Genomic DNA, 15722 nt, shown 5'->3' with positions numbered 1-15722 from the left:
CATCCTCCTCATTGGGGGCTGAGGGATGCGCTTAGGGCAAAGGTGATGGATGGCGGGCATCCCAGAGGAAGTGGGTGATTAGCACACCTGAAGGAGGTTCACCTCATAGCCCTGAGCCTGGCAGGGTTTTGTCTTGGGGGACATTCTACATGTGGGGTGTCACTTCTGCTGTACCCTCTTCCCAGCTATCTCTGATTCCTCTTCCCCCAGCACTGAGGGAGAAGCTGGGTCAGTAGTTGATCTGTCAGCATGGCCATCAGATGCCAAAAGTGTGATGACCTACCAGCCTGCGCTGGCTTTGAATGGAGGCAGGCAGCTGATGACCTGTATGGGTTGGCTTCTGTGCACATTGAATTTTCCTGTGGTTCTCATTCCCATGCTGGGCCTGCTGAACGGACTGTGCCTGCGCAGCTCCAAACCCAGGAGAGGCAGCTCTTTGCTCTCTGCATGCATCTTGCTGCTGCTTTCTGGTGCTCTGAGCCACCTTGGCTAGGCCTGGCATATCCGTACACCAGCTTTGCAGAGATTAGTTGCAGAAGGGATGTGCATGAGTGTTATGTGTGTACCATGTCTCCTTCCTGTGCATGGATGATCACAGCACCTTTATCTGTGAGAGCCAAAGATGGACACACTAACATGTCCTTCAGTGGGTAGACTGTGTTGCAGCCACACCATGGAATACTACTCAGTAATAAAAAGGGGCAGACTGTTAATATGTGTAGCAACTCGGATGGCTCTCAAAGGCATTATGCAAAACAAAAAGGGTCAATCTCAAAAGGTCACATACTTCATGATTCCATTTATATAATATTCTATAAATGACAAAATGATAGAGATGGAGTTAGTGGTTGGCAGGGGTGAGGAATGAGGTAGAGAAAGGGAAGTATGGCAATAACGGTGTAGCACTAGGGAGATCCTTGTGATGAGATAGTTCTGTATGTTCATTGTGGTAGTGGTTATATGAATCTACACATGAATACAATTGCATAGAAGTTACATAGAGCTACTTATATACACAAATGAGTGCATGTAGAACTGATGGAATGTGAATAAGGTCTGTGAATCATACCAACATCAATGTCCCGATTTTGATATTGTACTATAATGATATTAACTAAATAATTATGTTAACTTATATAATTATCTTAACTGTAAAGATGCCATCACTGGAGAAAACTGGGAGACGGATACATGAGACTACTTTATTATTTTTGCAACTTCTTATGAATCTATTTTCATTTCAAAATAAAAAGTTCAAAAAAAATATAGCCATCTTTTGTGTGAACCCAGCCCTGAACCAACTCCAACTTCCCCTCCTCCTCCTCCCCCTCCTCCTCCTCCTCCTCCTCCTCCGCCTCCTCCTCCTCCTCCTCCTCCTCCTTCTCCTCCTCCTTCTCCTCCTCCTCCTCCTCCTCTCTTCCAGTCTCCTTCCTCTTCCTCTTTCATCCCTGGTCTACCCTTGCACCAGCCTCATGCTATTGCTCTTATTCAGGGGAATGTGGAACTTGAGGATGTTGGTAACTGCTTGCAAAGAGACAGCTTTAAGTTTGTTTTCACTTCTTTAGGGAGGGAGTGTGCAGGTGGGTAGACGGAATGTAAAACATTGATCTTTTGCTCTGGAAAGGACCCAGACTGCTCTCAAAGTTCTGAGTCGGGACAGCTCCCAGTGCATTTCTGAGCCTCAGTGGTCATGGGAAATGCATCTCAGGAAATGCTGAGGCTGAGTAACATTCCATCATCCACCTGGTGTGATTCCAGCCAGGTTTTTTTTTTAAAATATATTTTATTGATTTTGTACAGAGAGGAAGGGAGAGAGATAGAGAGTTAGAAACATCGATGAGAGAGAGAGAGTCATAGATCAGCTGCCTCTTGCACACCCCCTATTGGGGATCTGCCTGCAACCAAGGTACATGCTTTTGACTGGAATCGAACCCGGGACCCTTCAGTCCCCAAGCCGACGCTCTATCCATTGAACCAAACCGGTACCGGCCCAGCCAGGTTTTAAGGGATTTTGCAAACAGGCCTAGATGTCTCTTTATGATGCTCAAAACAACTAATCTCAACTTTCACACTTGGTCCCCGAGTCTCGCATAAATGTGGCCCCTTAAAAAGCAAGAATTTACCACACTTCTACCAGCCTGAAGTTTATCTCCATGTCTTTGCACAAGATGGCCAACAGAAGCCTAAAAGAAGATAAGTGGAAGAGTGACCAGTGATGGACACAGACTGGATGGGGCCCAATAATTGAGTGGAGCTTGGATCATTGAGAGACCTTCTGAATCTCAGGAGGGGGTAGTGATTTCTTTTTTCCTCACTGAGAAGCCTTGGAGACCCCAAAAGATGCTTTTAATAAGGATTCCTCCTCTGGCCCCTTTGACACATTTGCTTTTGAAGGACCTGGAAGAGAAAGCTCTTTGTATGTGGTCAGAATAAACTCATTGTACACCCAAACAATTAACTCCTCAATGGACTTGCCAGACCCTTGAAAGGCCCAGCCCTGCTTCCCTGGACCTCTTGGGCTCTATTCAGTCCCTTATGCACACCAATGTTTTGGGGTTTTGTTTTGTTTTTTGTTTGTTATTCTGAAAAGTCTTTTCCTGAGAATAGTCAGAGCAGATCAACATTGTCCTCAGCTCAGCATTTTATCTCCACTCGCCAGCGAATGTCAATCAGGAATCAAAAAGCCAAACAGAGGAGGCTTTGAGCAGTGTCATCGGGGGTCGAAGTGACTTCCAGCTGTCTGTGCGTGGGCCAGGCCTTCTCGCAGGGCAAGGAATTGTGCTGTCACACAGACCCGCTGTGTGTATGGGCTCCCACAGCCATGCGGGGGCTGCATGATCCCGGGCTGCACCTGCAAAGAGGCGGGCCTGGGGGTGGGGAATCTTGGGAGGCCAAACTCTGTGGCTCTGGGCTGGGCCGTTTCCAAGGCTGCTCACTACCTGAAGGCTTTCTTAACCAGACTCTGCTTCTTTGTGACTTCCCCACCCTGGCCAGTGGTAAGAATAGATGAGGAAAGCCACTTGCCAGATACGTTGAGTGTTGTAAAATGTGGCAATATTATTATTGTTGTTGATCTTGACATCATCCTTGAAAAATTCTTTCAAGTTTTTCTTGTTTATTTATTTTTTAATATTTCAAAATTTATTTTTTTCTTCCGGTATGAAAAGTAAAAATCTTTGAGTTGGCTTTTTCCTCAGTGTTCTGTCTGCTTCACTATGGTCTAGAAGTATGGTATGGTATATGAAAGAGAAATAAAGTCTTGCTATCATATTTCCGAAAAAAAAAAATCACCAAGAGTGTCAGGCATCAAATTATCATGTGCATATATATATAAACTGAGACTCATCTATCTTTTTTTTTTTAAGTAGAGCAAAAGTAGATTTACAGTTCTTCAGATGGAAAATAATACAATAATTAATAGATAATAATACAAGAACAAGCTGTGTTTTGTGTACTCACAACTGTAAATCGACTTTTGCTCCACCCTGTATATGGAAAAATCTCCCTTCTAATCAAGGATTGCTCAAATAATATAGCTATTGCTGCCGCCTGATGATTCATCTGTGATGACGTTGATACTGCCTCCCCTTTTGTTTTAACAGCTTTATTGAAGTATAATTACATACCATAAAATTGACTCACTGTCAATGTACAGTTTGATGAATTTAGTTAATTTCTGGAATTGTGCAGCCACTACCAGAGATCAACTCCATCTCCCCAACAAGGAACCCTGTGCCCACCCATAGTCATACCCCACTCCCACCCTCAGCCCTAGGCAACCAGAGGATCTGCTTTGTCTCTGTAAGTTTACCTTCACTAGGCATTAAATGTAAATGGACTTATGCAATACGTAGTATTTGCATATGACTTCTCTCATTTGGTGTAATGTTTCCGAGGTTTATCTATATTGCACATGTGTTAGTAATTCATTCCTTTTCACTGCTGAACAATATTTCTTTATATGGAGATATCACAGTGTGTTTATCTGTTAATCAGTTGACAAACATTTGCTTCCAGTTTGGGGCTGGAGATAACGCTGCTGTGAATATTTGTATACATGTCTTCAGGTGGATATGTTTTTATTTTTCTTGGGTAGTCTCAGGATTGGATTTCTGGTTTGAACAGTAAATTTATGTTTAAGTTTGGAAAGACATTGCCAAACTCTTTTCCAAAATGGTTACCCAATTTTACATTCCCATCAGCAATGAGCAAGGCTTTCCGTTTCTCCACATCCGTGTCAACACACGGTATTATCTATTGAAAAAATTTTAGCCATTCTAGTGGCATCTCATTGTGGTTTTAATTTGCATTTTCCTAATAACTAATGACATTGAGCATCTTTTCATGTGCCTAGTAGCCATCCGTGCATGTTCTTTGGTGAAACGTCTTTCAAAATATTTTGCTCGTTTTAAAGTCAGATTGTTTGTCTTATTGAGTTGTCAGGTTTACTTTATTTCTTAACCTAAAAAAACATTGGTAGGATTTGAATTTTGCAAATCCAATTTTAGAAGTAGCTGTGGGATGAGACCCTTTAGTACTGCCATACCTCCTTTAAGAGGACTGTAAAGTCTTTCCCCCTACACAGCATCCCGAGGCTGGGGAGGCAGGCAACCTTCACTGTTAGAAGAGGAAATCACTGCCCAGAGAAGAAAAGTGAGGGGTTCGGGTTACCAACTTATTGCCTGTAACACCTGGATCTGGAGTGCGACCCCACTGGAGACTGGGAGGCCAGGGGCACATGTGGAAGCGTTTCTGTCTCCCCGGGGCCCCTTGTGGGGCCCGGTGTTGCCCGAAGGCTTGCCAGGAGGCAGGACCAATGTGGACCTTGGACCCAGGCCTTGGGCCCGTTTGGTGGCAGGGAGTACTTGTTTGCTGGGTCGGGAGCCAGGTGCCCAGGTGCCCGGAGATGATGGTCAGAGGGTCCTGTTGGCGTTGGCCTGGCTTCTCATCCTTTGGGCATGCTGGATCTCACAGGTGGCTCTTCTGGCAGCAGGGCACCTTGCTTTTCACACTTCATAAAGATTTCCACCTCGGGCCTCCCTGGGGCAGTGCAGCTGCGTCTCCTCACCCTCGGTGACCCTATCCTGCAGACAGATCCACTCCCTGCACGTGGCTTCATGCTGTGTGGGCCTCTGGGCCTGCATCTGGGCAATCGTGGAGGTCCTCAACCTGCATGTTTTCCCGGGAGACCGGAAGCCCTTCCTCCTCTCCCTGACCAGCAGGCATTATGGTCTGGCCGCTGGGCCAGATGGGCAGTCCCAGGCTCTTATCTGGATGATGGGAGATGTAAACAGAATGTTTCTGTTGTTCGGCTCCAGAGAGAGATACAGTTCTTGGAATACGGGAGGATTTTAATTGAATATCACATAAGCCATTTTCCACTTAGGTTCTCACCCAGCATTGTCCCTCAGGCCGTGCGTGACTTCTCACTTTCCCTTTGTTACCCTTGACACTGCGCTGGGCCATTCAGGCTCTGAATTCTGCATCCAGCAGCCAGCCGCAACCAAATGTGTATTGCAGCTGCCAAAAGGCTTCATTCGGTGGCACGCTGAAGTCAATGGAAAGAGGTGTTAATAGGGTCAGGGGAAGTGATGCTATTAAAAATGACATTGTGTGGCTCTGCTCCGTGTTTATCCTCCCTCAATGACTTCCAGACAGACTCACCCAGCTTGGCATCAGAGATGCCTGCTCCAGACTCTAGGGGGAGGCAAATAAGAACTCGAGCTCGGTTAGTTACTCTTCTCTTCCTGCTGCATCTTATCCCTGGGGATGATGGTCAGGTGACTCAGGGTCATCTTGGCCTCTGTGGGAGGTCAGTCTTGGAGGGTCAGGTGTCACACAACTGTCTGGTTGCTGGCTTCAGCCTCCAGCAAGGCTTAGGGTCTATATAGCTCTCCCATCTTAAGATCCCAAGGGTCAGGTGTTGGTTCAAGAAGGGGATCAGGACTCTGTTCTTTTTGGCTCTCGGGACGTGATGCAGGGAAGTCAGCCAAAGGTTCTAGAGTTCCGAATGGCGTGGGATTGTTATTATTGATGATCTGACTGGCTTTGCAGAGGTTGAGAACTCGCATTCTCCACAAATAGTTAATGCTCGGAGAATAAAGTGTTCAGTTCTGAAAGACCTCTGGGGGTCTTGGAAGAGAGACATGGTGTAATCCTAAAAATGTCTGCAACCATAGCGCCCTCCTCCCTCCCTGCACTGAGGGAGAAAACAGAATTCTCTAAACTATGCATTCTCAGTGGGGGCAAAGATATCTGCTCCCAGCTATTGGTAAGGAGGCAAACATTGGTTCTGGGGCATTGGTTTGGGCAGGGGTATGCTCTGTTTATATACAAAGCACAGATATACATACAGTACATGGAGTGTATCTTTTATTAAGTAAGTGATTGGGAGAAAAGTGTCTAAAAATGCTCCTTAAGTGAGTAATGAGAAAAAAATAAAAAGGGTTGAAAACCACTGCTGCAAACTAAGGTTTATTTTGATGAAAATAACCGAGTCCTGAAAGGTGAGAGAGAGCAGCCAACCCTGCCAGCATGGAGGGTGTCAGGACTTGGCTGCCAGGAACTCTTTGCTCCCATCATCTGGGTTAGATATTGGAAAGCAAATCCAGGGTGCAGTCTCCCATGTCCCCTCTCATGTTGTTTGCCCCACTCTCACAAGGGATTGTGGTACATGCTATTTCACAAGGGTTCCCAATTCTCTTCATTCAGCATGCTGGAGAGAGAATGGTCCTTTCTGCCTTCTTTTCTTATTAATTCTTAAATTTTATTTAATTTTAAATTCTTCAATTACAGTTGACATACAATATTATACTAGTTTCAGGTGCACAGCATAGTGATTTGACATTTATATAACTTGTAAAGTGATTACCCTGATAAGTCTAGTTCCCATCAGACACCCTACATAGTTATGACAATACTAGAGGCCTGGTGCATGAAATTTATGCACAGAGCTGGGGGGGCGGGGGGAGGCTCCCTCAGCCTGATCAGCACCCTCTTCAATCCAGGAGTCCTCAGGGGATGTCCAACTGATTGCTTAGGCCCACTCACTCTGCAGAGCAGACCTAAGCTGCAGTTTGGCCTCACTCTGCAGGAGGTGACCCGGCTGATCATGGGAAGGCACTGCTCCCATTACCCCTCTGCTGTTGCCACTGTTGGCCGCCACAGCCACCAAGATGTTTTCATCAATACATAAAAATTGCCAGTCCCTTTACCACATAAAAATGACAACTTTCTTTAGGCATTTTCAAGATGTGTCTATCATAGGATATGACATTTCTTTCTTTCTTTTATCCTCACCTGAGGATATTTTTCTATTGATTTTTAGGGAGTGTAGAAGAGAGAGGGAAATACAGAGAGAAATATCAGTGTGAAAGAGATACTTCAATCGGTTGCCTCCTGCATAAGCCCTGACCTGAGTCCCAGCCAGGGAGGAGCCTGCAACCTAGGTACATGCCTTTGACCAGAATCAAACCCAGACCCTGTGGTCGGCAGGCCGAGGCTCTATCCACTGAGGCAAACTGGCTAGGGCAGGATATGACATTTCTTAGCCCCTTCAGCAGCAGACCTTCATTTTTTTTCCTCCTGGAGAGAGGTGGAAAAATCCTAGATCACATTCTTGGATTCTTATTACCCAAGTTACCAAGAACACTGCGAGTGGCATATGGGGAACTTAGCCAATGAGTGGTCAGAAAGGGTGTTTCCTCGGAAGCTCACATGCAGAGGAGAGACTGCCAGCGTACCATGGCTAGCAGGCCCTGTTCTCTGCAGGCCTGTGCCATCTGTGGCTTTCTTCACCACACACACAGTCCCCTCCCACCCACCTGTGCGCAGCCTCCTCCTTAGCAGTCGTGACGTTATAGCATCCCAGACAATTTGCATATTACCTCTTTTTTTTTTTTTTAATATATTTTATTGATTTTGTACAGAGAGGAAGGGAGAGAGATAGAGAGTCAGAAACATCGATGAGAGAGTCATCGATCAGCTGCCTCTTGCACACCCCCTACTGGGGATATGCCTGCAACCAAGGTATATGCCCTTGACCGGAATCGAACCCAGGACCTTTCAGTCCCCAAGCTCTATATCCATTGAGCCAAACTGGTTTCGGCTGCATATTACCTCTTTATATATATGATTGACTCTTTCCCTTATGCTGTACTTTACTCTAAATGATGATAAATAGTTAGGAGTTTGGTGGGGGAGGGGGAGTAATAGCACCACAGTCTCTTGTTTTCCTTAAGCTCTTTAATGAAGGCCACTTGAAAGGTACTGGGCTGCCACTTTTCACAAGAGGGCAGGAAGAAACCTGGGGAGTTTGAGGCCACGCTGTGTGATCATGCCTGGCCACACTTCGGGGCTGCTGGGGAAGGAGGGGACCTTTCGCGTGGGGAGGACCGAGGAACTCAGACCGACGAGGAAGGGTCCTCCAAAGCCATGGCAGCCCAGCTCCCTTTTGAGCCTCCCTTGGAAGAGCGAGCACACCTGGATTTGCCTTCCTGTTTGTGTCTCTCTGTGGTTCTCTTTTCCTTCTTGTTCTTTTCTTTCTCTCTGGCCTCTTCATTGGGACTTGGCCGGGCCATGTGCAAACCCAAACCATTCAACAGTGCTGGAGAGTAGATAGTATTTACCTCAATAATGGTAGTCTCTTTTCGATTCTTTTTAACCCTCAATTCAGATGACGGGTCTAAGCCAACGCCCACGATGGAGACGCAGCCGGTGTTCGATGGGGACGGTAAGCTCTGGTATTACTTTCGACTCCCATTCCCTGCCCCCGGTTTCAGATTTGGGGAAGGTGGGACTTTCCTTCGGATGTTTGCTTAAGCATTATCATTACTATTTCCTCTTTAAATTGTAATTTTTACTGGTGTACGCTGGGTTGTTTTGACCTTTTAAACAAATGCAAACCCTCCCAGGAACTGGTACACTCGCCACTTCTGGAAAGGCCCTCTGTGCTCTCCAGGCTTCCTGCCTGGCTGCTGATGGCCAGCAATAACACAGCTTGCATGGGAGTTGCCAAGACTGAGGAGCCACAGTGGAGAAAGACAGTCAGGCCGGCACCGTCCCCTCAGTAAATGAACCAGCACTGAGAAGCTCCTGCCTTGGGCCCAGCTTCGTGCTCAGCCTGTGGGGGACGGAGGAGAAATAGAGCCGATGAAACCCCACTCTAAAGACAGTGGCAACCCCTGGAAGGCTTTGTGTGTTAAATTACGTGGTCTCGGTTATAATGGAAGGAAGAGATCACAGTGGTCTGGGGAGAGGTTTTTCGAGGAGATGGGAGGGACTTGAGCTGGACCTTGAAGGTGAGAAGGAAGAATTAGGGCATTCCAGGCAGGGGACCAGCATGGACAAGGGAGGGAGTATTGTGGAAATTGGGTATAGTAAGGAAAGGGACAGGTTAGTAGAGCTGGTTTGGTTAAGTTGTAGGGATCATGAGAGTTGAGTCAAGACAATTGAGAGAGAAGAAATTCTAGGTCAAGAGGAATAGTTATGGCTGGTGGCAAAAATAGAAGTCCCTCAGGGTATAAGGGGTGTTTAGGAAGAGCTTGGGGTGCAGAAGGCTGGCCTCGATTTGAGTCTGAGGTGTTCAGGGCCTATATTCTTCAGAGTGCTTTGCTAAGTACTCTGGGTTCCCACGAGAAGGAGAAGGATGCTCGGCACAGTGCCGAGTTTGACAGCTAGGTTCGGCTCCTGGTGCAATGTACAGCAACCTTTTAGTAGCTTTCAGTGAGTGTATGCAGGCTGGATCATGAGCCTGGACAGTGAGACAGAGAAATAAAAGAAATCATGTTACTGTTTGGTACTGTGGCTAGGGATGTCCCTAGCATGAGCTGTCCTTTGCAACTGACTATTTCATGGGACATATTTGTGTTCATGCCCAGAAGTTCCAATGCTTCTGTGATCCTCAAAGGTCCTTTATCACCAGCAAGCCTGGGACCCTGGGGGATTGGGTGGAGAATGGAGACCATGCCAGCTTGAGAGACCTTCCCAGTACCCCCACTTTGTCACTATACAGTGGGTTCATGGTCATCTGTCTACTGGGTGACCCAAGAGGGCCTAGAAGCACCCCCACACTCTCTGGATGGGGGTCAGCCCCTGTTCAATGAGGAATCATTGGATAGGGCATGAAGCACACACCAACCCTTTGCTCTCTTTCCCACATGCAGCAGAAGCTCAGCACCTAAAATCCGTGTGGCTCAGCCATTTCCTCCAAAATGGCCTTTGTGGTTTGTTTGGTGTTCGTTTGTTGACTTATTCCCTTTAAGTTCTTCCAGGGAAGCAGCTGAGAGAGACTTGGCTTGGCCCAGGTTCCTCACTTCCTGGGATAATATTTTTATTCCTGGATGGAGGAGCTCAGTGCTTCTGAATGCTGACCACTCTGCCTCCCTGAACAGGAGCCCTGGCTTGGCTCATACGAACTGATAGGAAGAGGAGCTTCCACAGCAAGGAAAGGAGAGGTTTTGGGACAAAGGGCAGATGAGGCAGATAGTCAAGTCTCAGTGCCTCAGGCTTTAAAAAAAGCTATTAAGAATTTGGGAGTTTACAGTCCAATGTACATGCTCTCTTTGCCTAACTTCATTTTCTCCCTCCTTTTTTTTTTTTTTTTCTTTCAGAAATCACAGCTCCCACTCTGTGGATTAAGCACTTGGTAATCAAGGACTCCAAACTGAACAACACCAATGTAAGAAATTCAGGTAAATAATCTTCCGTGGATTATGGGCTTACCTGATAGCCCATGGCTGCCCCATGGTTACCCCATGACTATCTACTGGGTAGGCTTGCGCATGTTATTTACCCTTTCTGGTCTTCAGTTTCTACAGCTGTAGAATGAGGCTAGATGAGATAATCTCTTCCATCTTCAATCGTCTTCAATTATTATCTCAGGGATCCTCTTTCATGAGCAGTTGACACTTTTAGCTAAAAACAACACAACCTTTTGGCTCTATGTTTTAATATTTTAATTGATTTTCAGTATTTGATAGAAGAATGGTTGGACATAGAGCAGTGGTATTTCAAGTCTCAAGAGCCTTGGTTCTGTGTGGTTTTTAAGGCTCTGAATAAATGCTGCTGGTTGTATCTTTTATAGTCTGATCTTTTGAGAAACTTGTGAGTAGTCAGGTTTTGGTACTGGCTGACCCCCTTGCAGAAAGATGGTAATCAGATTTGTAGAGTTCATTTACCATCAATGAAGGCCAAAGTCAATAAGGTTTATTTACCGTTAGTAAAGATCAGATGTCCATCAATAGGAAATGTATTATCAGACCCAAATCCCTATCTCTTATCAGGGGGAATCATCCTTCTTTTAGCCTAAGGCTTTATTGTGAGAAATGCCATTTGGCATAATTTATGCCTGCCTGTTGAATTTAGCCATATCATTCTTTTTCTTGTAGATAGCAAGGAATATAAACAAAAGTTACATCCCTTTCCACTGGCAGACAGAGTTTTATATGGCCGGTAATTCATGAGTGTGCTGTCTTTGGCCCCCTTTAGTTCTGTCCTAAAGGTGGTAGTGTGTGGACTAGCATGCATGGAGTGAGTTAGACTATGAGGTGAATCAGTGCAGCATTGGTTGATTCCTCTGTGACTTGGGCAGGCCAGTACCTCATCATGTGCTGGTTTCGTTTGGTAAAAGCTGGAGTCGCTGTGGGATGGTGGGTGAAAAGGAGACCATGTGAACACCTGTGGGCCAGATTCTTTGATAAAACAGGACTGTAGTTAAAACACAGGCTTTGGGGAATCAGTGAAATCTGGAGTTCCGTTTTTAAAATATGTTTTTATTGAATTTTTAAAGAGAGAGAGAGAGAAAAAAATAAACAACATTGATGAGAGAGAAACATTGATAGGCCACTTCCTGGATACCTCCTATTGGGGTTCAAGATGCAACCCAGGCATGTGTCGGGATCGGGAATCAAACGAGACTTCTTGGCGCGTGGGATAACACTGAATCCACTGAGCCACACCGACCAGGCTAGCGTTTACCTTTTAGCTCCAATACTTAGTGTGTGACTCAGCCAAGTCAAATCATCCTCTTGAACCTCAGTTCTCATCTGTAATCATGATCTTTCCCTCAAAGAATTGTGATTAAACTGAGTTAACATTTGTATGATACTTGACTGATACCTGGCTCAGTGATCAATAGTAAGTGTGTGATATATTGCAAGGTCATGTATTTTGTAATTATCATCATTACTGGTAGGAAAACATAGGAATATTAATGATGCTGCTTGCAGTGAGAATTCTTTAGTCAGGAATTTGTGATTGTCACCTGAAGCAAAAGCATCTATTAGGAAGCCTCTACTTAGGACCTTCTCCACTCGCCCCACTGTTAGGCAAATAGCATAAGCTTGGGGCACCTGGAAGTGACATCTGCAAATGGTCTCCTAGCCCCCGAGCCCCCAGCAGATCTGCAAAGCCCCAGTACAAGGCTTAATTCTGTGACCAGGTGGTTAATATGAGAGTGTGCTGTCTCTGAAATTATGCAGCACCTTTTGCTTGGAACACTCATTTGACACTTAGCAACAGCTTTTATGAATTGCTTCATTTTCATCTGCAAGTGTTTAATCTTTCTACCTAGATTAAACTCTGTGAGGACCAGGGCTTTATTTGCTATCTAATATATCTATATATCTATTAAAGATATAATAGATAATCTCAAGGTGTTTGATTGCTTTGGGGAAGGATGGAGGATGCAAGATGATCATCCTCAGTAAAACTGGAGTCATCGCTGTCATCGGAGCTCGTCTGTGTCTTGTCCTGTAGGACATCACATGTGTTATGCCATTTGAGCTTTGCCACAAATCTATGAGATAAGTGCTGTTATTGTCCCCATCTTACAGGTGAAGGTCAGAGGTAGAGAGAGAGACAGTAGCTTGTCTTGAGTCACAGCTAGCAAGTGGTGGGGCTGGTGGAAACAGAGTGCCTGTCTTCTTGAGTTGTATTCTCTGCATGCAATCTAGTGGCAATGCCAAGTCAGTGATGTTATCTGCTTCCATAAGTCTGCTTTCCATTCCTACTTCTATATGGTTTCTAGTTGGGTGAGTATGGAGAAATGATTGACAGGCAGGTATAATCACCTTCCTTTTGTTAGGGTGACCCAACCACTTTGATTTTCCCCTGATTGGCCCCAGTTTTATCTGAGAGATAATGTCTGTAAGGTTAGGTATAGGGTAGGATATTGGGGGAGAGAGAAAAACAGTAGCTACTCTTGCTGGAATATCCTTATGTATTGTGCTAGCCACTTTAAAAAAATTTTTTTAAATTAATTTCAGAAAGGAAGGGAGAAGGAGAGAGAGATAAAAACATCAATGACAACATGGCTCAGTGGTTGAACATCGACCCTATGAACCAGGAAGTCACGGTTTGATTCCTAGTCAGGGCACATGCCCGGGTTGTAGGCTCAATCCCCAGTGTAGGGAGTGCAGGAGGCAGCCAATCAATGATTCTCTCTCATTATTGACATTTCTATCTCTCTCTCCTTCTCCCTTTCTCTCTGAAATTAATAAAAACACACACATCAATGATGAGAGAGAATCATTGATCAAATCCTTTTGCACTCCCCCTACTGGGGATCAAGTCTGCAATCTGGGTATGTATCCTGATCAGGAATCAAACTGTGACCTCCTGGTTCATAGGTTGACGTTCAACCACGGAGCCACACTGGCCGAGCTGTGCTTGCCACTTTTCAGAATCTCTCACTTGGTTTGATGAGAAGTCAGATATACCTTAATGGCACCTCATGTCTGGGCAGCTGGCTCTGCTATGGACTGGAACCTCTGGGACCAGCCCCTGACACAGTTTCCCGGTAGAATTTGCTGAAAGATTCTGGCTTCCGTGGCTCTTTGGCCCACAACTCCGGGGAGGTTGGAATGGGACTCAGAGCCGACTGAGCAAGCGATTTTCTCAGCTCTCGGTCTCAGAGGCAAAGAGGCCATCCCAGTTTCTTTTACACCCCAAACGTCCGTCTTTCACACTCAGACCCTGTGACGCCAGGTTTGTTTTCTGGCCTGGGGACTATTGATGTTGGAGAGGTTCCACTGGGCAGCCACAGTTTTGCAATAACATGACACGTATGCCTGCAGACTTTGCCTGTCTCCTTCACTCCTCCCGGAGGTGTTGGTCCTTGTTTTTAAGGCTTTGTCGTGTATTCACCATGGTCAGTGTCGCCTTCTGAGGACTTGGCAGGTCCAGCATTGACAGGTTTGCCTCGTTGGCCTTCTCTCTGATTCTCACACCATGGGCTCTTGCGTTTAGCAAGACCATGTACCTGGCTGGCTGACACCTAGAACTTGAGAGTGGGCATCGTCTCATGCATGAGTGTTGGCCAGAGACTCTGTTCTACTTTTATAAGAAAATAGGAACTCCTGCTGGGTTTTTTGTTTTGGGAGCTAGCTTCCAAGGAATTTCTTAATATAGCTAGAATTAAAACAATTTTTAAAAGTCATCTACATTTTATAGAAGAGCGTAGAGAGATTGAAGAAATGACAAAAATGAGGCTTCGTCTCATTCTTCATCCCATACCCCACTGCTTCTAATTTTACTGTTTGTGGACATTTGGCTACAACTGTGATTTATAAAAGTCTTTGCTTTCCTTTTTATTTTCTTGGTATGGGAAAAATCTATGCTTTCTTCTCTGAAAAAAAAAATGCTCTTTTTCAGGAAATATGGTCTTTGAGCCTTAACCCTTCTCTTTGTGAAGCACATTGGCCCCTTCCCTCAGTCCCAGGTCCCAGGGGCTGACTCTGTAGCCTTTGGTGGGGTCATTTACCTCCCCTTTCTCCTTCTCCATCTCTTTCTTTCCTTTATCTCCATCTTTTCTCGTTAACTTCTTTCATGATCTGATCTGAGGCTTCAGGAAGGTCGTAGAACCTGGCCCCCCGCGTGAAATCTAAAAAAACATCACGTCTTTCCTTCCTTGCCTCTTCGCCTGGCAGACCTGGGCAGCTGCTCGTGGGAACTGTCCCCAGAGACAGGCATCAGTGGGGACGCAGGTGGAAATGCATTTCTTATATGTTCTGCCAGGAAAATGGCCCCCTGTCTCTTCATACATGAGTGAGTGTGCCTACCCCGCCACCCATGTCACCAGGGAGCCGTCCGCAGCATCCTGCCCTTACCTGCCTATGTTGGAGCCTTGCTCCTCTGGGCCTGCGGAGGGCCCTTTGGCCTCATTTTTGGATTGTTCCTCCTCACCTGGAAGTTCCTGCCCGGAGAGCTGCTTCTATGATTGGGACTTGGGGTCACTGAGGCAATTGCACCTCCCGGCTGATTCCTCCACCCCCAAACCAGCACTCCTGGCCTGCCCAGAAACCATGGGTGATGTAATGACCTGAGGCCTGGAAAAATAAACAGCTCTCAGGGAAACCAGCGGTAGCTGTTGTAAGCAAATACCCCGCAGCCACCTGGAGCCTTGCACATGACGTGATTGGAAGGAAGAATGAGTAATCCACTAATGTTAGCAGCTGAGGACGGGTCTGGGCTTGTGTGCATTTAAAATGTCTATATAAAAACAAACCCTTGATGTTTACTTCTCCGACTGGCCTTCTGGACGTCGGCCCTTCTATCTATGCCGGTGCCTCGGTCAGTCATGTCCAATGGACGGGCGAGCATCCCTACGGCTTTCTCTGTGGCAACAAAGGCCTTGCTTGCGTTTTCCATTTGCAGAGAGGAGCCATAAGCATGGTTGAAGGCCCCAGAGAGCCTACCCCATGGTCTATCCTTACTTGTTTTAA

General features: G+C 45.9%; 1 protein-coding gene across 9 annotated transcripts in view; it reads left to right on the top strand.

Moving 5' to 3' along the window:
- Nucleotides 1-15722, top strand: part of SMOC1 (SPARC related modular calcium binding 1) — a 138201-nt gene that overhangs the window by 92517 nt on the left and 29962 nt on the right. For 6 of the 9 annotated variants that reach the window (XM_036432906.2, XM_036432897.2, XM_036432880.2 and 3 more), the window contains exons 6-7: nt 8642-8731; nt 10611-10691. In XM_036432906.2, the coding sequence (XP_036288799.1) occupies nt 8642-8731; nt 10611-10691 (171 nt within the window). The remainder of the gene's footprint in view (nt 1-8641; nt 8732-10610; nt 10692-15722) is intronic. The other 3 variants (XM_036432923.2, XM_036432915.2, XM_036432886.2) reach the window with 1 other exon arrangement.

This window comes from Pipistrellus kuhlii, unplaced genomic scaffold (genome assembly GCF_014108245.1).
Source record: "Pipistrellus kuhlii isolate mPipKuh1 unplaced genomic scaffold, mPipKuh1.p scaffold_m20_p_1, whole genome shotgun sequence".
Taxonomy (NCBI): Eukaryota; Metazoa; Chordata; class Mammalia; order Chiroptera; family Vespertilionidae; genus Pipistrellus; species Pipistrellus kuhlii.
This window is presented reverse-complemented; position numbering and strand designations above follow the sequence as displayed.